The 24,991-nt window shown below is 41.5% G+C and overlaps 1 protein-coding gene across 1 annotated transcript in view; it reads right to left on the minus strand.

Moving 5' to 3' along the window:
- The window catches only part of LOC137881891 (neural-cadherin-like), a 77,853-nt gene that overhangs the window by 12,679 nt on the left and 40,183 nt on the right, over window positions 1-24,991 (minus strand). The window contains exons 10-28 of the mRNA XM_068724078.1: window positions 24,249-24,419; window positions 23,772-23,944; window positions 20,928-21,095; window positions 19,538-19,787; window positions 18,942-19,069; window positions 18,345-18,531; window positions 16,651-16,794; window positions 14,927-15,210; window positions 12,841-14,449; window positions 12,018-12,111; window positions 11,009-11,193; window positions 9,935-10,164; window positions 9,149-9,426; window positions 6,864-7,078; window positions 4,952-5,079; window positions 4,658-4,785; window positions 2,630-2,753; window positions 1,333-1,516; window positions 885-1,051 (exon numbers count right to left, since the gene is read on the minus strand). Of these exons, the coding sequence (XP_068580179.1) occupies window positions 885-1,051; window positions 1,333-1,516; window positions 2,630-2,753; window positions 4,658-4,785; window positions 4,952-5,079; window positions 6,864-7,078; window positions 9,149-9,426; window positions 9,935-10,164; window positions 11,009-11,193; window positions 12,018-12,111; window positions 12,841-14,449; window positions 14,927-15,210; window positions 16,651-16,794; window positions 18,345-18,531; window positions 18,942-19,069; window positions 19,538-19,787; window positions 20,928-21,095; window positions 23,772-23,944; window positions 24,249-24,419 (4,847 nt within the window). The remainder of the gene's footprint in view (window positions 1-884; window positions 1,052-1,332; window positions 1,517-2,629; window positions 2,754-4,657; window positions 4,786-4,951; window positions 5,080-6,863; window positions 7,079-9,148; window positions 9,427-9,934; window positions 10,165-11,008; window positions 11,194-12,017; window positions 12,112-12,840; window positions 14,450-14,926; window positions 15,211-16,650; window positions 16,795-18,344; window positions 18,532-18,941; window positions 19,070-19,537; window positions 19,788-20,927; window positions 21,096-23,771; window positions 23,945-24,248; window positions 24,420-24,991) is intronic.

Raw genomic sequence — 24,991 nt, forward strand, 5'->3', positions numbered from 1 at the left:
GCAACAAGGGAAGAGGACAACATTGTTTTTCCTCATGAAGTTCAAAGATCCTAAGAAGAACAAGAGATGACGGCTTTGCTTTAAACAATACTGTCTAACAAGTAACAAGCACAAGACAAGATGTTTTCAAAGACAGACCAGTGGTGTGGAATATACCATAACGGAGACAGGTTCACTGAGAACAGCTGACCTGTGAGTTAGCCAAAAGTGACAGTCCTAACAGAGCCATTTACTTCCAGGTGCTGTTTACACTCGGCCTGTCATTCAATGAGACGAAAGGTCTTGACGAAACACTAGCTTCTTATCCACTCAGGAATGTGTCAGGCAGGAGAAGCATGCTCTTACGGAGATTTGGCAAAGTGAGGTAGACTTGTCTCCTGGAGAAACGCTCTGCGTGAGCACCACTCCACACCCGTTGTGGCAAAGCGAGCAGCATGCATGCAGAGATGACTTGAAGCTCACTACTTGAAGCACGCTGTGTCAAAAGCCTCAAGTTCAGAGCAGGGGATCTGACCGTCACTTGAGAGCACCCTGCCCTTGAATTACAGTGTCCACAATTGCTTTCTTACCAGATTGAATTGTGTTTTGAAAAATTAACCGGAGACAGAAATAACCTTGAACAAAGAAGGCCTAATTTCTTAAATAGCAGCCTCTCAATAGCAGCATTCTTCAGACTTACTGAAAGACCTTGTTGAGAACATACATATGTCAATCACTCGGCCCCCTCTGTATCCACGCATATGTCTCCAACCCTGATATTACTCACTCTCAGCCTGACAAGTATTTTCAGCAATCATTGTCTGGGCCCTAATTATCATCTTGAGGCCCACAGACAAGACAATCGGAGCTGTCAAGGTGGATGGGAGTGACCAGCCGTGACTCACCTCTAAACGTAGGTATTCATTCTGCTCCTGGGAAAGCAGGCTGAGGATGACACCAAAGGCGGCACGTGTCCGAACCCCGACCTGGACCCTCATATGTCGTGCAGGCAACGACCACAAGAGCTGGAACTGAATGTGGCTCCGGCCGTCGAAGGAGAACTCTGGAGCCACTTGTCAATCAAAAACACACAAGGCTTGTTCAATTAATTCAGCTGTCAAATGAGAAATAATTGAGGATATCACAGCGAGGGCATGCAGCTCTGCAAAAGGACTTTATGTAGGCGAAGTTATCTTCCCACTGCAGCAAAGTGACGTTTTGGAGCGCTGAATTTCCCACATCCCATTTGGATTTGTACACTTTGTGAGGCTTAAAATCCCAAACTCCACTGAGATCTCACTGTTCCTTTCCTTAAAACCTCATGGTCAATTGAAAGCAAATTCATATGCTTACCTTGATCACACTGAGGCCCTGTAAACCCCGGTTCACACAGGCAGCTGAAGGAGCCCCACTCGCCGTGGCAGCGACCCCTCTTGCCGCAGGAGTACGATTGCTCCATGTTGTTGCAGTGGTCATCAATAAAAGAGCAGCCTGGCACAGTGTTGGAGGAGTCAGCTGGGGTACCAAGGTCATATAGCTGAATACAAGAAGAAAAAGAAAAATATGAAGAGGAAAACTCAGGTGGGCGTTGCTGTCCTTCCAATAATAGTTGAGAGAATGGAAATGTGATTGCAGATTGAGAAATGAAATTGTATCTTGCCATTAAATGTAAGATACTACAAATTGATATCTGACTGCTGACTGTTTAATAATACATTATATCTTGATTTATCCAATTGATCAAATGGAAATTTAAGTGTCACAGTAGCAAAAAAGATGTACAAAATAATAAATTTAACATTCAAAAAACATGTACTATATATACAAATAGACACATGGAAAATGAAAATAGAAGCACTACACACCATACATAGTATTATAAACACAAATGATCAAAATAATGTCACAAGATACTTAAGTTGTAATCAACAAAAAATGCCGTTAATACTAATAACACAGTTCTTGTTAGTTGTATTGATATTGTATTTTTATTGTATGCTGTTCTTTACTTCTCCACAACATTTCAGAGAGAAATATACTTCTTAGTCCATTACATTTGTTAACAGCTTTAGTTACTACTTATATTGCAGATTCATATTTTACATTCAAAACTAGGTTCACTTTATAAAGTATGTATTGTTATAGATTTAACTACCCAGCTGTATATAAAGTGGCTAAATATAGCTTCACCAAAACCAACTACAGAACAATATTAAAATTCTGCTTACACATTTACGCATTACTTATAATAATCCAATAATATAATCCAATATAACATTATATTGAGAGATGCCATTCTAAGACATATTGCTGTATCTTTACTCTTTGACCACAAGTAGCGCTATAGAGAACTGTTTTTATTAGAAGGTCCCTGTCTCATGCGCGTGCATGAGGATGCACATGCATGACAATGTGTGCATGCTTTCTTTTACATAAGTCCACTGATTCAGGTGGATTCAGGTCCTTTTTTTTATTAGCAAATGTGTTGATGCATATACAGCACATCTACAAATCAAGGTATAGAAAAAAAACACGGAGCCTACAGCACCTATGTATCTTGTCAGGTAAAGCGTACAGAGAAACACTAAAGCAATCTATTGCAATGTGGCAATGTGTGTATTTCCTAAACCCTGCCTGCTCCACACAGTACCTTGCTGTCCACAAGGAGGTTCCTTATACATCCAGTGTAATGTTTGTGCTGCAGCTGTGGGTATTCATAGGATATGTTATTGTTGACCCCTCCGAGCTGCAATACTTGACTTCCATTCAGATACCTGGGAAAGAAAAGCAACTATCAATATGCAAACAGAGGAGAAGAAAAGGAAAGAGCACCTTGTAGGTTCTCAAGGTAAAAATTCAAAACACACCTCTCAATATAAAGAAACACAGAATGCAAGCAGAAAAAAAAGAATGCACACATAATATAAACTGTCATGGTTAAAATTCATGGTTTCATTCTTTTCCTGTTGGGGTTGTCATCGCTGTCACTGCTCTCTGACAATAAATATGACATCTTATTGTTGTTCTTTTTCCCTTATTGTGAAAATAAAAGCACAGCTGGTAAATTGCATTTGCCCGAAACGATGAAAACACAAACTGATTCAGCACTGCAACTCTTGCACGAATGAGATAAAACTGAATATTTTTAAAAGCTAATTTTGGCTCGTTAACTCGCACATTCCCTGTTTAATGACATAACTATTTGTATTGCCTAAGAAGTTGAAACTCAAATACAGTGATCAGAGTAAATGGCTCTTTTTTTAAGTTATTGAAATAAATTGTGGCAACACCCTGATGGTAATTAATAATATTATCATTTCATATTCATAAATTCATAGCTTAATTATACAACAAAACAATGATCACATGTGCCAGGCCGAGCCCACTATGGGGAAAAGCAAACTCAGCTGTGACTATGTACAGAAACACAGCCAGAAGGAGTAATTAACATTTTACGAATTTTATCTGACGATTTCACCAACAGTTTCCCTCCAGAGAGGACAGAAATTGAACGCAGTGAGCCTAAAACAGTCTGACTCCCTATCTGATTTGATTTCAATAAACGACTCCACGCAGCTTGTGCACAAACACCATTTTAGACACGATTATTGAACATGATCTAAACAAATATGTGTGTTTTATAATATACCAGAGATAGGGACATTATTCATATTTCTAAGTGAATAAGCGATGTTGAGAGAACATGAGCTGGTTAAAGTTTTCAAAAATATTACTTTTGGAACTGAAGATGCTCCAACTGGCCTTTGCTAGATAACTTTTGAGTTGAGACAATAAATCGAGAAATTAAATAGTCAACAGAAAATGAATCTGCATCTATTGCCAAACATTATCTGGCTTCAGCTCCTTATATTTGAGTATTTGCTGCTTTCTGTTCTATATTAGACTGTATATCTTTGAGTTTTGACCTGTGGTCAGACAAAACAATGCATCTAAAAAACACCCCCTTGGGCTCTAGGAACTTTTTGTCACTGTTATATTTACATTTTATGAACTAAACTATTAATCAGTTAATTGGGAATAAAACATCAATATATTACTCAATAATGAAAATAATTATTATGACTTAATTAAAATGTTATTTTTTCATTTTACAGTCCCACCACTACTGTAGGCTTAATCTAATCTTTCAGTCCCAAATAAACAATTCTCAGCTACGACTGTGGGGGTGATGTATATGCAGTATATGTAACTATCACATTTACATGTAAAACATTGACCTTATTCTTAATTTTTCACTTTGACCACGTCGTAAACTGCTGCCTCTGTGACAGCTAATGCTGGACTCGATATAGGATTGTTTATCCCTGTGGGGACATGTGGTGCTAAGACACTTTTCCTGTGGGCCAAGCATCCTTTTAGATTTAAAAACAGTGAAGAGAACAAGACCTTAGAAGATTAATAGACAACAACCACAGGAAAACCCCAGAAGGAGCTCTGGAGAATTTCTAATCTTTGGCTACTTCAACCACAAACACATGTAGCCACATTTATGTATTCATGTCTACATGTTCATGTATACGTTATGGAATATAATAAACACAATGTATTATTTATCCTATCATTTAGTACTTAATATCTCCCTTTAGGATTTAGAAGGACCGTCTGGTTATTATTTTGTGCAGTGTTCAGACTTGTTACATTTAATCATTGCTCTTACTTGTCCCGGTTGGGTGTGACCCCACGGATTTCACAGGATGAGCGGTCCTCTGTCACTGCCCATGAGTCCACGCCTTCTGTCTCCATGATAATTGCACTGGAACATCGATCGAGAGTGAAGCGCACTTCCTTTAAATTGAGGGAGAGTGGAGAGAGGTCATCGCTGCTGCATATATGGATGTGTGAGTATACTATAGCCAGGCTCTCTACAAGTTACAGCACATATTTTATTCTGACATCTTGTCCTTACACAGAGTGGAAGAGACAACGACATGTAAGGATGTGCTTCTCTTACTTTACTGTTGCTCCTCACATCAAGGCGATGCCAGCGTCTGTCAGTCACCCCAACGTTATTTGTTAACTGGAGGACCAGGGTCCCAGAACCATGGTTGATTTTCAGACTAGGTGTCCCACCAATCAATTCTGAGCAAAAAAAAAGTTCAGAATTAACATTAGTAAATCAATCAAGATCATAATTTTACTTGAATGAAACGTTTTCTACTCAAACTAGAATTTCCGCCTTGTGGTTATATGCCTCTGCCAACCAGTCCAGTTGCAGTTTGCATCCAACTACGTCTGTCCAAAATATCATCACTTTCCCAGTGACCTTGGCCTTTGACAACCAATTACAAATCAGTTCATCCTTGAGTGCATGTGGATGTTTGTGCCAGATGTAATGAATTTCCTTAAAGGCATCCCCGATATATTCACAAGGATTGAATCAACGTGAGGCCTGAGTGACCTTTGACCATCAAAATCCAATCACTTAATCTTTGATTCCAAGTGGACGTTCGTGCCAAATTTTCAGAAATTCATTGCAGGTGTTCCCGAGATGTCACATTCACGATAATGGTACAGATAACCCCAAAACATAAAGCCTCTAGCCACAGCTGTTGACGGCGTGGAGGCATTAAAAGGTTTTTAGAGATTTGTAGAAAAAGAGCTTAACTTGCTTGCCCTGAAAAGAAATATACAGGCAAGGTCAAGAAAAAAAACAACTGTGATGAAATGTATTGGAAAGAAAGAAAAAAATGGCAAGATGCAAATTACTATTTCATACAGGCCCAAGGGATGAATGAAAGCTTCTCACCTTAGAACAAACATACACTATAAACTAAAAAAGACAATGACAATGCAAAATATATAACACAGCAGGGTTATAGCAGGGAATCTGAAATCCCCTGCTCACCAGAAAGAAGGTGATGGAAAATAGTGACACATCGTAACAAAATAGAGAAAAAGCTCGGTTCAGACATATTTTTGTTCACAGGGAGCCCTGTGAATAATTCAGTAATAATGACATTGTTTCTGAAATGAGCTGTTGCTGCAGAATCTAATTTTTAAATCAAATCAAACAGAGTTACCTTCATTAATTTGGGGTGGAGGCAGAAATTTGACCTCAAAACAAAACACAAAACTATCATATTTTGTAATTTGGGTGAACCTACTGCTTAAGTTGGCCCTAGTGTAGAAAAATAAAAATCATGGTGACAGAAAATGGTAACTGGAGATAAGGATGTATAAGTGTGTGTTTGTGTGTGAGCATCATCGACTGAGCCCCTTCATAGTTGATACATGAAGATGGTTGCTATCATATTTTAGAAATAACATTACGTTATCGTTATATTTTGCCAGTAACTTCAACAATATGCAGCAGTGTTTTAAAGCTCTCTGTAAAATGTATTACTTTTACTATTTAGTTTATTTACCACTACCGATAGTATCAATAAGTAACATGAGTCATTACAGTAATGCAAGTAAGAATTCTTATAGCAATCACGATACCCTTTCAGTCTGATACATTCTTTACTACTGTCCTTCACCTGGAGCCTTCATGTTTGAGCCTTTGTGTCAGTGAGAATAAACCTTGCTGATATGATCTTGACTGAAAATCTATTAGCCACAGAGTCTGTTCAAGAGCTGAACCACTGTTGTGACACGGAAGCACTATTCCTTGTGGCTCACGACAAAGTATTACATACACATTAAACAGTTAAAGTGGGTTGCCTGTGTAGCAGCACATTAAGTACTTACTGTATAACTCGGTAGAGTGAGTTCTCATATCCCTCAGCAGAAACAATTTGCCTCATATATCTGATTAGCTACCACCCAGTAATTAAACACACAAAATTAAGTTTCAAGTTTTAGTGCAATATTGGCCCACAGGTCCCTTGGCATGCATCTAATTATGCAGACTCATTGTTTACCTATGGCCATGTAGTCCTCACTATCCCCAGGCAGCAGAGTGGCCAACGGGCCCGCATACAGAAGCAGTCCATCGTCTTCCTCTGTCATGAACTCCAGTGAAAGATGGCTATCAAAGCATGGCCTTAAGGGGGGAAACCAGGCATAGCCGTTGCCAAGGAAACTAAGCCTTGTCTGCTGACATTCTGGCCCATCAAGCTGCGGGGGGCAGCGACACCTGTAGCACAGAGAGGAAGAGAAAAAAACGGTGAGAAAAATCAATGCGAAAGATGGGGAAAGAAACAATCAGTGTCGTTCATGTTTTGTGGTCTGTGAAATCTTCACACTGTCCAATCTCTGGATCCGAGCGTGGTGACTTTTCTGTGGTGGACGTGACGGTCTTGTTGATTCACACAGGAAGGGGCTTTGACGTTTGCTCCAACATGCCGACTGTCCACAGACAGCTAACAAAGTGCTTTCATCAATCAATTGTTTGCATTCGCAACAAAGCCCTGAATATTCAATTCTACATTAAATCAATTAGCTATGAACACAACATTACGCCGGTCTATTCTTCATCTATCTCAGCTGCCCGGGCTGAACCCTCTGGAGAACGCTCTTGCTCGGCACATCACATCTTCTTTGTTACGAGATAATTAATTCTATTTCTCTCTCTTTTCTATGCACCGTGCCATCAGTGATTTCCTGGACTTTTTCTCACTTATCCCCACCCGCCCCCTTCTCATTCTTAAGGTATTACACGCTTTGGTTGATATCTGTGCAATTGCCTCTTCTTGTACTTATCTACTTTGATTAGAGCTTGAGTGTTAGGGATCACTGCTCCAGCAGCAACTGGAAATGAAATGTTTTTCATGCCTATCTTCAACGTGTGTGTGTGTGTGTGTGAGACCATAATGGTAAATGTTAATAATCATACAAAATTACCATAAAGGGAGAAATACATACAGTGATGAAAAACAGCTCATTATATCACTGTGATCGCCAGGATGGAAGGGACCGGTTGATATCATCCTATCTCCTGCAATGTAGGCATGTAGACAAGCTGGCTTCGCTGATAATGTCAAAGCCATCTATTTCCATGCAATGTCTGAGGAAGGCTGTGTGTACTGAGGCTGTTAGGGGCTATTTCTCCCCATCACTGTTTATTCTGCAGCGGGGCAACACATGTCAGGAATACTGATCCATATACGCAGCGAAAGGGACGGCTTAGGTAGAGCGTAGCCTTATGCATACATATGCACATGGCGTGCACAGCACCTCACTCTTTCACTGCTCTTTCATGTGACTCATGAGAGCAATGCCAATCCAAATCAAGAAGTGCAGGGCATGTTTTTCTCACTTCTGACTGACAATATCTGATCAGCTGCCGTCTGAGGTTGCCTGTTAAGCTCCTTCGACAGAGGATAGAACCAAAAATTGGATTCTTTATGGTTGTAGCGCATTCATATGGGGGCACATATAGCACATATGGGGAGATAGTCTTCTTGCAGAACAAGGGCTTCTCTCAGCAGTGTGCAGATTAGCTGCAGTAGAGACAATTTAAAAGATACAAGTTAAAAAAAGAGAGATTTCTGTACACTGTTACATGAACTTGTATGCATGCGTGTAAATGGTATTAAAGGAGATTTTGAGAAGTTGTGAGCATAGAGGGGGGCCAGAGTTGTACTAATCCCCTTGCCCTATATTTATTTAATCTGGGCATTAGAGTGTGCATGAAATGAACTGCATGCTGTTTCTAGACTCCCACAGAGACCTATGCACTTGAAGTTGAAGGTCTTTATATTGACTACACACATTTATAAATATTTAGAGTTAATATTCAAAGTACTTGCGAATGACCTTAATACAAAAGCAATGCTCATTATTTACTGTCAAGTTCTGCAAAACACAGCACACCAGAATTTAGAAATTTCAATATCAGGCTATACATCTTGAGGCCTAATTAAATAATCTGGCCAAGATACACTCAGAGTTCAGGTATACACATAAATGCACATTGCCTTATTGCAAATAGCCCAAAGGCTTTTGAAAAATCCTGCTACTCTATATTCAGCTGACAACACAGCAGAGCAGCTCAAGCAAGTTAGGTCAAGTTGCAGGTGAAGGAGATTTTTCTCACAAGAGGGGCTGTTAGTAATTCTGGGCTCATTTTCCAAGATGACACTCTTACACTACGCCTGGCAGGACTAAAGAGAAGACTGCAGCACACCAGGAATCTCCCATTCCTGTTTCCTATCTTTTGAGAGCCTCGTCCAACACCAGTAACACCTGCAGACATGCTTCTCACCTGTATCCACTCTGGGTGTCGACGCAGGTTCCCCCGTTAAGGCAGGGGTTAATGTTGTAGGAGGAGCAGGGCTGGTGGGTCATTTCCCTGGCAGCGCAGCCACACACAGCAGAGGACGTCACCTTCACTGACACCAGGGATAAGGCACCTGAGTCTACCAGGGTGGGCGTGTCAGTGATGCTTAACTGTGTGGAGCAGCCGCCGGTTGTCTTGCAGTCGGTGCGCACACACTCATCTACCTGCACCTGGCTCACATTCGCACGCAGCAGTGACTGCAGCTGCGGAGAGTCAGAAAAGGGAAAAAGGGAGCAGATGCGGGAGACAAACATGGCAATTACAATAATTGTCAGCGAAGATACACAAATTTGTATCTCCAATGTGGGTGAGCACACAGTGATATACATTTGGAGAGTGAAAAGACTTCACAAGCAATGCAAAAGAAGAAGGGCGGGCCTAATCTACATAAATGTTTTTATTATTCTATAACTGGTTGTTTTTTTTAAAGGAGTAAGACATACAATTAGGAATGACAAAGGAATAGAAATTATGCAGATTCAAAACATGGATGACAGAAAGAAGCGGAAAAAAAGGAAAGTAGACAAAGAGAAGAAATGAATGGAAGAGACAAAGAGACATGACAGGGCCAGGCAGTAAACAGACAGGAAGTTGGTGTGAAAATAAAAGGGCAGATAAAGAGCCCCGTTATCTCTTCCACTCAAGCTCCCAAGTGTATCACTTGATATATGAGCATTGATCTCTATCTATCAGACACAATGGTATATATACCTTCTTTTTATGTGCGGTGAGGACAGAATGCAGTTTCTCAGGGCGCAGGTAGCCATTATCAGTTAGCACATAGAAATGGATGTCCACGGTTCTCTCCTCCCTGTCTGCTATGCTGAAAATGTTGATGCTCCCCGATCTGACAGACAGCGTTTCAGACAGGAAGTCCCAGAACGTCTCCAGTCGACTCTTCCCCTCGACGTGAGAGTCGATAAATTCTCTCGCTGTTATGCCTTCAGGAGACAAAGAGAGAACTACTGACTTGTCAATGACAACTACAGAGTTGATCAAAGCCTACCGAGTTCCTGATTCCATAAGCATAAGAGGTAGCCTTACATCTCTGGCTATTGATCCACTTCCTCACTGAATCATCCATAAAGCGAATAAGTCGTGATGCAGTCAAGTAAAAATCGTTTATTTCTTCACTGAAATAAAGTCAGGGTCTTGAAGAGCTGCCTTGTAGAAAATATTTTAATGACCGCGAAATCAATCACATTTGTGGTGCCACCTTCCAATAATATCTGTAGACTGTGGGTAGTCATCTTTAATCTCTAAAAATGATAATGACTTGGAGTCAGAGGCATCCATAATAGCCGCCGAATGGCTTTTTAAATGTCAAGGACTTTACCTGACACTTCCAAATTGACCTTTACAACTCCCATTTGCTCTGAGAGACTGACAGAAAAATGAACACTCTAACATAAACTTCAGAGTGTAAAAGAATAAGACGAAGAAGGAAACTATTACCAGCAAGCAGTGTGAAAGATTGCTTTACAATACTTAGAACTGTTAAATAATGCAAGTGTTAAGATGTCTACTGACAGCCTATTATTTCGGCGTTAACTGGATTGACAACCTGATAATCAGTTAGTGAAAAGTACCAATTTATTCATGCCTGTGGCACATGCTGTCTCTTTCAACATCAGCCTCAAAAAAGAATAGAACAACAACGGCAACAAAGAACAAGCGCTCTGTTTTGTGGAGGATGACTGAGACTGGTAAATCCAACCAAAAAAAGAAGTTATAGACAATATTATGTTATGTCATCAGGTGAGTCAGTGTTTTTGCCAACGTTACCGGTCAGACGCAGCGAGGCGGACAACAAAATGGACTTTTCCTCCAGCTCCCTGACATGAACTCTGACCCCTGAGAACACATCGGGCCACACCCCATCAGACACGCCGACCCTCAACCAGTAGCTGCCTGCTGGAGTGTTCGGTTTGACGGTCAGCACTCCTGAGCTCTGGTTCAGAGTGAAGTATCTGTGAAAAGCAGAGGAGCTGTTAAGTAGGAGAGGACGGCTTCAGAGATAGATGAAAGAAAGAGAGAAAAAAAGGAGACAAGTGGCTTCTTTAGCTCCTGAGCTCTTGTTCAGAAGAAAAGCACCTGACGGATGGCAGACAGACAAGTAGAGAATTGGTCAGGTTACCTGGGTTTACTCCAGTAGAAAGTTAATGCGAATTCATTTTGAGAAACAATACAAAGAAACAGAAAAAGAAAAAACGCCAAGACGGAGAAGTAAAAAAATTACACTATTTGTTTCAAAAGCGCTTCATCGTTGTCATGGTAACTGTCAGAATTTGGTATATGAATAAAACAAATATGCAATTGGTATTTCTAATCTGATCTAGAGGGTGTGAATACTGAATAGCTGCACAAGGAACCTGATGGAGTCAGACGGCGTTTGTACGGTCTGTTTCATCTCAGGAACACCATACAGGTGGACCGAGATTGCTTAGTTTGTTTGAATCTGATTGCATTTTCCAGAATGGCAATCACTGTTGACGGCTATTATTAGAGTCCCTTTTGGAAAGTGTAGCTCATATTAGAGGCCAGGGAATAGGATTTAAGATTAGGAGAAGTACCTGTTAGGCATGTTTCAGGCCAAGTGATATCACTGAAAGACGCCTTGATACAGAAATACAGGCTCAACGCTGAGTCCACATCCTCTTTATTTTTCAAATTCTACAATGTTGGCAGTTCTTCTGGTACTGTTTTGCTTTAGCACTTGTACTTGTGCTGCACATTTGGAGATCAGCATGTTTTCAGAGAAAATAATGATATGCATTTAACAGAGAGCTCTTACTTGGCTGCGCTTGTCTCCAGAGTGTAGGTCTTGTTGTCCCAGTCATCAGGATCTGGGGCATACACCTTCCCCAGTGCCGCATTTGCCATCCTTCCTGTTCAAGGTAAACACACACACACACACATGCACACATTGATTCAGTCTGGACAAAATCTGCTGATGCCAACACTTATCTTGTCGTCCCTCTCTTCTCCTTATCTTGCATTCTTGTGTTCTTTTCTACTTATTATGCTCATAACTGTGGAGCCCCACTGCTGGAATGAATAGGCTCTCAGTGCTCCACTTCAGAGAGCGTGGAGCTTAAGGAAGCACGGCTATCTCTGTATGGATTATGTTATTATCGACCTGCAGTGCCAGAGTACTGCAGCTGGGTAAACAATGGCAGCCTGGGTGAGTCACGGCGTTCCTGTTTTCCACAATTACCAAAACTGCCATGTAGTGTGCGATCAAAACACTAGCAAGACAACATACCTAACCATCTTACCTGGATGCTAAAAAAAAACTACAAAAAGAAGAATCATGATTCTTATCATAATGTGATGCTCGGATGAGCTTTAGGCATAGGGCTGGCAAGGAAAGGATGTGCTGAGGGCTTGAGAAAGGATTTGACAACGATATTACCATAACAAAACACTGCTGGAATGTAAAAGGAAGAGTGCAATTATGAATTCCAGACTACACCGAACAGGTAGGAATGAAAACTTTACCCTTCAGCTGTAGCCTCAGTTTCCCCTCTTCATTCAAATATCTGCCTGTAGTGAAAAGCTCTGCAGCGAAAGCACGGGGCAAAGAAAAATGAAAAGAAGGGAAGCCAGCAACTCACCCTTGCGGGTATGCACATAGACATCTTTCTCTCCTGGCTGATGGGCGTTATCATTCAGGTCGCCGATGGTGATAGTAAGTGTGTTAGTGGCTGTCATTGGTGGATCGCCGCTGTCAATCATAATCACTGGCAAGTGGAACTCGCTCTGCCTTTCCCTGTCGAATCTCCGCAGGGCAGTGAGCGTGGCAGAGCCGTTCCCGTGATCCTGCAGGTGGAAGTGGATAGAGTAAAGTGAGGGCAGGGAGAGAGAGAAAGGAGGCCCGTGCTCCGAGGAGTCTCTGTCCACAACATGGAGCAGAGTTGAGCTCCTGTTGAGCCAGACCACTTGAGGTGCTGGACTGTTCTCCCACAGCACAGGAGTGTAGGCTGTCTCCAACTCTGGCCCGTTGTCATTCACGTCTAGCAGCGGCAAGTGGACCGTGACACTGCCAGTCAGTGCCGGGGTACCCCGATCTGTCGCCATGACAACCACCTCATAACCCGCCACTGTCTCCCTATCCAGTGTTCTGGCAACTGTGACCACACCGGCTCGGCTGACTATAAAATGTCCATATGGGTCAGATTGAGGAAAAATGCTGTACAAAATGTCCCCATTCAGGCCCGAGTCGGAGTCACTGGCCACGACCTGAATGATGCTGGTTCCTACAGTTACGTCCTCAGGCACAGGGGAGAGCAGGTGGGAGCTCGGGGTGAACACAGGAGCATTGTCATTCACATCCTCCACTAGAACCTGACAGTGGATGAGGCTGGAGAAATCAGAGTCCTCCACCTTGATGGTGAGGTTAAACCGCTGCTCCCCTGACTTCTCAAAGTCCAGCTTTTTCTTCAGTCTCAGAGTGCCCGTCTGCTCCAGTCTGTGGCTGACCATGTAGAATCGTTGCTCCGCATCTCCTGCCACCACACTGAAGGCCAGCTGGCCATACGTGCCTGCGTCAGGGTCCACAGCGCTCAATTCCAGAATAGGAGCATCTTCATTAGTACTCTCAGGCACACGAGCACCACAGTGGTCCTCTCTAAACTTAGGCACATGGTCGTTGATGTCTGTTACAACTACAGTGGCAGTAGCTGTACCTATCATACCCCCGCCGTCCCGCGCCTCCACTATCAGCCGATGGCTGTCCGCATGCTCTCGGTCCAGACCCTCTGCTGCCACAGATATAGTGCCGGTGCTGGAATCAATAGTGAAAAGGTCTGCATTGTTTGCCTTGTGCACGTTCTCTGTAATCCGGTACGTGAGGATTGCGTTCTGACCTACGGCTGCATCGTCAAGGTCTACTGCGGTCATTTCCACAACAAATGTTCCAGGAGGAGAGTTCTCCGTAACGCTACAGTGGCAATTATCAGGTGCACACGTGAAGGCGGGGGCATTGTCATTGATGTCCCACACGTTAATAATAACATCCGTAAAGCCAGTAAGTCCTTCGCCCTCTTCGTCCGTTGCCATGACAACAAAGCGCCAGACAGCACGCTCCTCTCGGTCCATGGTGCGCTGGGCATACATCTCCCCCGTGATGTCATTGATCATGAAGTGTGACTCTGCCCCCTGGCCATGAATGGAATACCGTATGGCGCCCTGGTCTGCATCTTTGTCTGGGTCAGTAGCTGTCACCTGGGGAGATAAAGACAACTTCTTAAGAAAATGGATACTCACTCATCCAGTCAAACCCAAATTACTGCTTCCTCTTATCTCTTTTCAGCCGTCACCCGGGTCTTCTTGGATTTTTTTAGACAGCCAATTTAAGTGTTTGCATTTTTTCCTGACCACCTAAATTAAAGCAATGAGCTCCGATCAGGCAACTGGCCTCAGAGCAGGTCTGACAGCCTTACTGTTGAATTTCCTCACACAAGATCCATCACTACTGTCTCTCTAACTTAGTGGACTGAAAAGTCTATAATGTTTCAAAATGCAGTAGTGTATAAATACTAAAATACGAACAGTAGATACACTGAAATGACATGAATCAATTGTAAGCAATACTCAGCTGCCACATACAGCCACGCTTTGAGAAGCTTTTAGGATAATTACAGATCTATTGATCAAAAAAAAAGCTAAAATCTCTTAGCAGTAATCATCTCAGCCGCTCACCTGTAGTACAAACACAGGTGACCCATCGAGCTCCTCTGTGATAGAGCCATAATACTCATTCATGGAGAACACAGGTGCCTCGTCGTTCTTGTTAACCACAGTAACCACCACGGCCGCATAGTCTTCCCACTTCCCGTCGGAGGCGAGAACGAGTAGCTTGTATCTCTTCTGTTGCTCATAGTCCAGTGGTTGAGCAATGAAGATTGTCCCCACCTCTGGCTCGATGTCAAAAACTCCACCTTTGTTGCCAGATGTTATCTGGTAGCGCAGCTTGGCATTTGCTCCTGTGGCAGAAATTACAAAATGCATGACTGGGAAGTGAAATCGCTGTCCTGATTCTGCAAATAAACCATCTTATAAAGTAACTGAAATCTAAAAGTAAAACGTACTTGTAGCAACGTTTTATGAAGGTAATAGACTTTACTGTAGGTTGCTGCTGAATAATTCAGTATTGTCCCTTTTCTTTTTAAGCGGAAGCACTATCATTCTAGCAATAACAGAACAGCGTAACCACAAAAGTATTACACCTCATTTCCTTCAAGACCTAAGCATTAGTAGGTTTTCATGTATCCCTTTCTTGTTTTGATTACTTAATTAAATGGTAACGTTGTACCTCGTCTCCTCGGCTTTAATCAGATACTAATTAAAAAAAGACTGCCGAAAAAAGTAAAAGGGAGCATGAGAGTAAAAAGCACTGTACTGTAATGCACTTTGATAGGGCCCTCTTGGGAATGAGTTTGAGGCCCGAGAAAGGGTGGTGGTGGGGGGGGTGTAGTTTAGTAAAGAGGAAGTCAATATCTGAACTTATCTACTGTGTCTCCATGGAGACCATCCAGTCTACCGGTTTAACGTTGGAATAGATAAGATAATCTCATCGAATGAACAGTCTTCGTTTTCAATCATCCTGTTGGTTTAAAGTAGCTAAAATCCCATGTAAATACACTAATCTGTACTATTAACACAACCCCAGCTGACAAAGTGCTCCCTGCCTCCCACAGGGATCTGGCAGGCTTACAGCAGTCAAACCCAGGGTGTTGGTTTTTTAAACAAGACAGATTGAGCGTAGCCTCTCAGATGCAAGTGCAACAGTATTGCAACTTTTATGTTGGGGGTTGGTGTTATTCCACAGCTATTCATCATTAGTGCTGCAGCCCAGTCTAAGCTGCGCCCCCGCTCGCCATAAATACTTGATTAACGGACCTAAACATGCCTGATAAAGGGATCTTAGGCGACTGCTGTACGGAGGATGAGCAACTGCTTTATTGGTTAAATCCCGCCCACCTACTGTGTGGGAGCGTGTCACTCTTTTTGGAACATATGTGCAACAGTGCATTACCAAGCACTCAAATGACTACTGCTAAATCTAGCACACGGCATGATTTCATCAGCGCTCAGGCTGGATTGGGAAAGATTGCCCAAAGGGTCACTTTATGTTTTCTGCTACAAATGCAGGCCATTTTGCACAAAGGTGCGTACTTGGCACACAACTCCCCGCTGGAAAATTGACTGACAGACTGCCAAAATATTTAGCTTACTGTTATTTCAAAGGAAAGAGAGAGAAATAAAGAAAGTGCAATCTAGAAACTTCTTTCAGGTTTTTAAGTGCTGCACAAAAACTTTTATATAGGTTCTGGTTGGCTGGCTTCTTTAACCTTTAATTCTAGGAAGTGGCAGCGGTGAAATCTCACTGGGACCTCCTCAGTCTGCTGCCTCATCAAGCATACCTTCATCCTCGTCATTAGCACTAACGGTGACAACAGCCAGGCCCACATCTGCATTCTCGTCGACACCGACTTCATACAGTCGCTGAGCAAAGACTGGTTTGTTGTCGTTGACGTCGCTGATGAAAACCCTCACATACGCTGTGTCTGCAAGAATGACAGAATGGCAGAAGATTAAGCGGCACAGCACACACACAGACACACAGACACACACACACACTTGGCCAAACACGGTATGTGTGTATTTTCCCTCCATCTGTTTATTGATTCTACAATTTATTGTCACTGTTTAGTGGGGAAGAAGCACTTAACCGAACGCAAAGTGCCTCATTGACACAGAAATCAGAAAAAACATTACTCGTAAATATGTGCTGTAAATCACATAAATTATTCATTTTGTCAAGAGTATATTGTTTTATTGGGGTATCTGTTTTAAACAGAAAGAATAACAGTAATGGGGCTAAACCTCTTCAACAAGCTACTTTTTTTATTTACAGAGAGTAGATAAAGAATCTCTCTCCTGGGAAGGTTAAATATTTATAAGATGACAAGTGTTTGTGTCTTATCGGTGCCCTCCTCATTACGCTGTTTCTTTATTTCTTTAGTTAGAAAGAGTAAACTATCTGCTCAACGTATACATGGGTGACATGTTAATTTGGAGCTGCTGCAGTAAGAGATGACGGTGGTGGAGGCTGGCTCTATTTTCTCGGCTTGTTTTTACATTTCCCTCCTCCTCTTGGTGTATCCCAGAGGTGACGCAGCGAGACAGGTAATGTTTGCAGAGGAGATGAGTCCTTCTGGAGGTGGGAGATTCGTAGCCCAAGTCACAGCTAAGGCTCATTGCAGATGCTAAGCAGCCCTTGCAACTCTGAGGAGAAGGCTTTACTGCTTCGAAACATCACCCTTTACCCCTAATACCTCCTTCGCAAACATTTGCAAAAGACCCGCTTCTGAATAAAAACGTGGTATTACGTCACTCTAGGTTTCATGACTGCCAAAATGTCACAAAGGGAACATGGTAAACAAACGTTGAACAGTGAAAAGTAAAAAACAGGATTAAAAAAAAGGGGTTGTCACAAAAAACAGTGCCAAGAAAATTCTATTATTAAACTCTATTATCTAGCTATTTTCTCAAGGAAGAGAGAGGGGATTTTCTGGTCATGGCAGTGGACTAAATCAAATTAAGATTCACTTTTCAAAGTCAATTCCAAGGTGTAAATGAATGAATCATGCCAATGCGGTCTGTTTAAAACACAGTGCACAGAGGACGCAACACTGAGAACGACGTTTTCAGTATTGCCCTGTAGGCTTAGAACATTGCTGCTTTTTACAAATGGGACATTGCACCAGGCAGAGTCTGTCAACTCACATAGTGCCTAGAATGTAAATACAATGAAAAACAACAAGTTGCATGACTGAAAAAGATAGGGATACATTAAATCTGAAGTAACTGTCACTGCCTTATTATTGGCATACAAATCACTCTAAAATGGGCTTTGAATTGTCTTTACGGAATAGTTTGTCATTTTAGGACAGCTGTTTCTGTGTCTGTGCTAAGCTAAGCGTACAGCTATGTGTGTAAATCTTCTCCCAGTGAGTGTACTTCCCAAAATGTCAACCTATTGCTTTAATGACACAACGCATGAGCAGTTTTATGCTAGATTAATAAGTATATTAAAATCCTCATCATTTCTAACCTGAGTTGGGCTGTTTGTTCTTGCCAGGTCGCGCCGATTCCTGGCCATCTTCTGACTGAACTTCCAGCAAATAGGAGCTACGGGCCTCACGATCAAACACAGCTTCTGTGTAGATGATGCCAAGTTTTGGGTCTACGCGGAACAGATGGTGGTCGCCACTGCTGTCACTCAGCAGAGAGTAAGTTATCTGTGGAGTGCAGGGAATTTGAAAGTTAAGGCACAGTATTCTTTCAAGCAATAACCTGCAGATATAGCCGCAATTAAAGGCTTTGTAGCTGTAAATGTCAGGAGGTCGCTATCATATTCCCATAGACTGTCTTCTCATTACAGACAAAATTAGATCGATACTATGTAGCCCACCTATATTGTCACACAGGTCAGCCACTCACCTGTGATGGCACAGTATCCAATACCACCTCGACAACTCTGGAATAAAAGCTTCCGCACTGGAGGGATTAAGGTGTGATGTTGTAGATAACTCCTTCTAGCATAACATGGATGTTTTAGCAAAGAAAAGTATAGTCTATAGGTGGTTGAAAATCTCTTCATTGTTTTATACCCGCACAGCATGAAGACAAATAATAGATAACCACAAACCTCTCCATTAAGACCCAAGTCTTTGTCATGGGCAGACACTTGGAGAACCAAAGTCCCTATCTGGGCTCCTTCTGTTACTGAGGCCTCGTAGATGGAGGATGTGAAAAATGGCACATTGTCATTGACATCTGAGGAGAGAAGAGAGATTTGGTAGCAAATTCATAATGTGATTATTTCTAGATCGTAAATTGGGAATAAATATTCAAAGCTGTAGCCCCTGTAAATGCACCCATTAAAGATTTAAAGGTTTGATTTTCTGAAGAAAAAAACATGAGGGCAACATGAAGCTGCTGACTTAAACATTCTGGATGTTGGACTACTTCACCAGCAGATGAACTCAATATTATACTAAAAAGAACAAACAAAGCCTCATATAAATTTGTTATATATATATATATATATATATATATATATATATATATATATATATATATATATATATATATATAATTAGAATCATGTTGTTATTATATCTGTATCATCTTTTCAACCCTATGATACTGTCATTAGATGACATTTTGACAATTTAATAAACCAGAAGGTAATTATCCCTCGCTACACTAAGTTGTATGCTACATAAATATAATAAAACTGACCTGTAACATTGACATAAACTGTAGTGAAAGCTGCAAGAGGCACCGCGGCCACGTTCTGTGCTCGAACCCGGAGAGAGAAGACGGGTGTGGTCTCGTAGTCCAGCGGCTCGGACACCAGAATGGACGCAGAGCTGTCCTCGCGGTTGGGTGAGAGGTAGAAACGAACTGGCATATTGGTTTCAGGGACCATGCCATCCTCCAGGTTATATGTCACCCTCGGATCACCCAGCTGAGAGGTCGCCTTGATTGTCTGAATAGGATGAGGAGTTAGATCATGATTTTGCTTGGCTAAAAGCCTGGATACAGTTAGTTAGAGTTTTGGAAGACCGATGCAAAAAGAAGCAGAAAACAACCCTGAGTTGAGCAAATGGTCAAATAGCTCTTGGTCCACTCCTTCAGTGAATCTGTTTCACAGTGTAAACCCATGTGGCAGACTGACTAAACCATATGACGTCATAGGTGGACAGTAAAGGATTACTTCAACATTTGGGGAAATGCGCTCATTTGCTTTCTTGCCGAAAGTGAGATGAGAAGATAACTACTGCACCATGAGATGCCAGGAGACATTCAGCTTAGTTTATGTTCACGCTAATGTCTCTGCGGCTCAGTAAGGCTAAAGCAGGGAGGCATATCAGCTTAGCTTAGCTTAGCATAAAGACTGGAAAGAGGGCAAAACAGTCTGGCATAACAAACATCATGTTAATTTGTGAGCTCTATAGCTGCTGGTAGCCACATTTTAAAAGTTTGGCTGGAGCCAGACTAGCTGTTTCTCCCTGCTTCCAGTCTTTATGCTGAGTTATGTTAACTGACCGCAGGCTATAGCTCCATAATTAACGCCCAGGCATGATAGGTCAGACCGCATTTCTTGTTTGTAATATTAAAGAAGCACCACTTATGTCATAAATGTATTTGAATTATTGTAATAATTGATTATCTGTTAATCTAAACAAAGTAGGATGAGAGTCAAACCTTTTGTCTGAGTCCTGAAATAATCTCTTATCTCGAGGTGAAAGGGATTTGTTCGCCTTTAGATTGACAGCTATTTATTCCTCGAATCAAATTTTTCAATTAATTTTCAATTAATTTAATAAGCCTGGACTCATAAAACTTGCTTAGCACATACATTCCAATGTCAGCTTTCTCCAAAAGCATCAAACTAAGACACGTTTTCAGATTTTGCAGTGCACTGACAAGCTTTCAAAGGTGTATTTTGAGCACAATGAGAACAGTGTCTGAATAACACTCAGCCTGTGCATTAATCCAGGGGGGTAAGCAAACAAGCATTCAGCTGGTTCAATTACAGCAACTCAAAATGGCAAAGATCAAGAGACCAGCTCAACAACATACATGCTAATTCAAACAGTATACTTTGGATCAAAGTTATACATACCACTAATGGTGTGTCCCTGGCGGCGTTTTCAGGGATGACGACGCTGTAGCTCTCCTTCTCCCACTGTGGAGGCTGATTCTTCACGTTGGTGATGGTGACCGCCAGCTCCACAGAAGTGTTTCGTTCCCCCCCGTCGGTCGCTATGATGTCCCGCGTGATATAAGTTCTCTGCAAAAGTTGAGTCACTAAAAGTAGCATCATGATATTTACAACTGAAACAATTAGCTGATTTACACATAGTCGTTTGACAGAAATGAGAAACTATTTGTTGAACTATCAAATGAGCCCCAGCTCTAATTCTAGTATGATTCATACAACTGACGGACCCTGCTTAACTACATGCTCGTCTCCTATGACAACACAATAGATGTGTAGCATATAACAAAGCATAGTGAAATTAAGAAATAAAATCCACAAATAGCTCTTAAATCTGAGTAGCATGGCTGTGTTTTCAGCATGCTCTGCAGCAGTGGGCTGTGGGAAACTAGCCGGTGAAAGCAATAACCACTAACGATGCGGAGCGGGGTGTTTAAATAGACCTCTCTGTAATGTCAATAAGTGAGTAGCTGACGCTCAGAGTGATCAGCTCATGATCAGCTGATGGGCACTAATGACTTCAAGCTCCTGCCTGTACTTGGTGCATGAACTCCATTTAGGAAATGATTTCATTAGGTTAAGAACAACAGAGGCAGAGTGTGAGCCTTACAAAAATGTATTAAGCTAAAATTCAGGTTGCACAAAAGATCTTCTACTTTTCTAATTGTGCTATAATTGAACCGCTAGGAAATAAGGGAGTACATTTGACTGAGGAACTGTATGTCATCACAGTGGACACTGCAGGGAAAGCAAAAGAAATTCCTTAAGAGGTCATTAGAGTATTTCGTTCTGTTCATCTAAATTGGACAATGGGTAACATCAACATTACACTCACACCAGAGTGAAGAAAAAAAACACTGTAAAGATCCACTAAAGGGCCTCTTTTTGCCCACATAAGGAAATTTAAGTCTAACCAGTCACAGTAGAAGATAATGCAAGTCATGTATACCACTTTGTTAATGAAAAATTGCCTGTATGAGAATTTAGTTGTTAAGATGTAACGTTTCAGCCATCAGCGGCATTATTCTATCAATGCAATTCGTGGAATAGCCACTCTATTATTGTGTTCGAGATAAAAAGAAATGTTTCTTAACTATAGAAATTGCTTTATCTATTTCTGGGACCATCCAATTATTATTTGTGAACAAGTACAACTCTTTTGCAAAGCTCGATACCAGAGAACAAAGATAGCATTCTGTGGTGTCCAACGTGGACCCAGCAGCTGCTGCGTTTACAACAATGAATGACTGACTTTGTGGTAACATCCAACCAAGGTTTAAAATTCAATTTGCAGTAATAGTTTTCAGATATGCTCCAGAAATTATCCAGGAAATATTCAGGATATGGTCACAGCAACCTTTTCCATCTTCTCCTCTTCATTGTCTGGAGCTGCACTGTACAGTATGGAGAGGCTGGCTCTGGCTATACTGTCTTAGGACATGAGAATAATCACTGTAGTTCACAACCCTGTCTACTTCATATTCCACTGAAGTGGATTGGGAACTGTACTGCACACTATGAGTGGTGTGAAATATGGCCTTAATACTTATTCACTGTAATCAGAAACTGTGATGACCAAATCAAAAGAGAACAATGTATCAGATCAGCTGAGACATTTAACATTTAATGAACTGCTTTTACAATCTGAGTTACAGCGAAAAAGATTGGGGGATGATTCAAACAGCTTTTGAAACCACTTTTAAATATGCAACAGCTTTGTTCAGCGAGGTTTTGGGCTTAACACTTTTAATTTTGCATGAAGTCAGCGGCAAGATTTCCAGAGACTTCTAATTCTACTGCACTAAAAAGCATGTTAAATAAAAAATGTCTGAGACGCTATAGTGCTTTTGCAAGTTTCTAGCCAAAGAACAACTCTTACATTTGAATAAGTGAAAGAGGAGAACAGGAAGAAGAGCGCTGATAGGCTAGAAAATATCAAAGTCACACCTATCAAAAATGTAAAAAACATCACTTACACAGTATAACACTTGCAGTACATCAATTAGTTGAAAAACATCAACCAGTAAAGGACAACTTGCTAATCTTCATAGCTAGTTTTCATGTTTCATGTATATCTATATAACTAAAATAATTCACCTTTAAACTTCATCCTGCGTTTTATGTTAAATCACATGCATAATCTTCCAGCCTCCAAATTGTTCCAGTTAAATGTCTCAAAATACACGACTCGTCTCAAGCTGCTGCAGGCTGTCAGTCTGCTTATCAAAGCCTCAGATGATGAACTGAAATTAAAAGGCCTTGAATCTCTTATATCAAAGCCAGAGTATTAAGATGTAGATTCTTGGTTTGTAATAATTAGCTTCTTAAAAACCTGTGCCCTACACTTAAAATCAGCATGTCTTCTATAGGTTTGAGGATTTATATGCACATTTAAAGGAGAGTGTTTAATAACACTAGTAGTGAAATAGACAGAACTAGTCATCATATATTACCGCAGGAATCCCAAGTTGTTAAAACCTATTTATAATAATTTGTTTAGCTTGAATTAGTCTCGCTCCATCTTCTTTCTCTGGGGTCTTTCCACGTGCATCACTTCTGGGAATACACATACCCCAGATTGGGAGTAGCAGAAAGAGGCACTCGGATGTGGCTTATTCATTAACTCTGTTGACACAGACCCTCAGGCCGCCACGTGATACAGACTATGTGTGTGTGTGTGTGTGTGTGTGTGTGTGTGTGTGTGTGTCTGCTAGCTGACAGAGAGCCTGCTAATAACTGCTGACTGACCTGTGATATGGGTTGGTTAACGTAGACCCATCCAGTGACAGGGTTGACCCGCAGGTACTCAGGCTGCTCCAGGGACATGGAGTAAGTGATAGCTGCATTAGTTCCAAAGTCGTCATCGTGAGCTGCCACGCGAAGGAAACTGGTACCGACCAAAGTGTCTTCTCTCAGGAAGTCTACAGGGGATAGAAATAATGTGAACAAGAGTAGAAACGTACAAGGCTTTTGGCAAAGTTTGGTAAAGGTCAAGCATGAGGCTTTGTGGTTACAACGTTGGGACATGGTTATTATGTAAAACAAATTTAGGTTATTACCATTTTTTTTTGTGTGTATTTCCAATTCCCCCCCCCCCCCCCATAAATAATACACACATCCTCAATTAATCAGCGTTTTTAAGGTTTTTGTTATGCTCCAGCTCTGACAATATAGATTTTTTTTTCTTACAGTTGTATCAGCATTTATATTGTTTTCATTACTTACACTCATAGCGCAAATTCTCAAACTTGGGGCTGTTATCATTCTGGTCCAGTATTTGGACAGTGAGCTGACAGATGCCGATGAGCGGCTCCTCTGCCCAATCAGTGGCCGTTACTGTAATTGAATACTCTCTCTGCCGCTCCCTGTCGAACCGTCTGGCTGTCACAATCACTCCTGTGAATACAGAACAAAACCCCCGCCAAACACACACACACACACACACACACACACACACACACACACACACACACATGAATGCATTTAAATTCATCCATCCATTGAAAAATTCTCCAATTCACCTTTCAGTGGATGCATCCATCCATCCATCAATTCATCTTACCATCCGTGCGTCTATCTATAAATCTAACCATCCGCACATAAATCAAGAAAACAAGTAAACAATTGCACATTTCTCTGAGTAAGGCGAGCGTCCCTTTCAAGTGCAGTGACTTTGTTATTAAATCTTGAGATGAAGAAAATAGAACGGAAGCTTTAAAGAGAATGACAGAATAACTTGACTCCATGCGTTAGGACTTCAGAACAGCTTTCCTTTCATTATGTGTAGAGTCATTTTTATAACACCAAGCTTGACCAGATTAAACGAAATGACGAACGACAGATGGGTTTTGGCATTTGACTCATTCTTGGGAATAGCAACTGGAATTATACAAACATTTCCTCTCCTGGTACGTTGAATTAGAGATGTCAATTACCATTAATATGCAGCATTGCTTATCTACAGTGAA

The sequence above is a fragment of the Cebidichthys violaceus genome, unplaced genomic scaffold (genome assembly GCF_023349555.1).
Source record: "Cebidichthys violaceus isolate CVI_PGR_0920_01 unplaced genomic scaffold, fCebVio1.0.p SCAF_3, whole genome shotgun sequence".
Taxonomy (NCBI): domain Eukaryota; kingdom Metazoa; phylum Chordata; class Actinopteri; order Perciformes; family Stichaeidae; genus Cebidichthys; species Cebidichthys violaceus.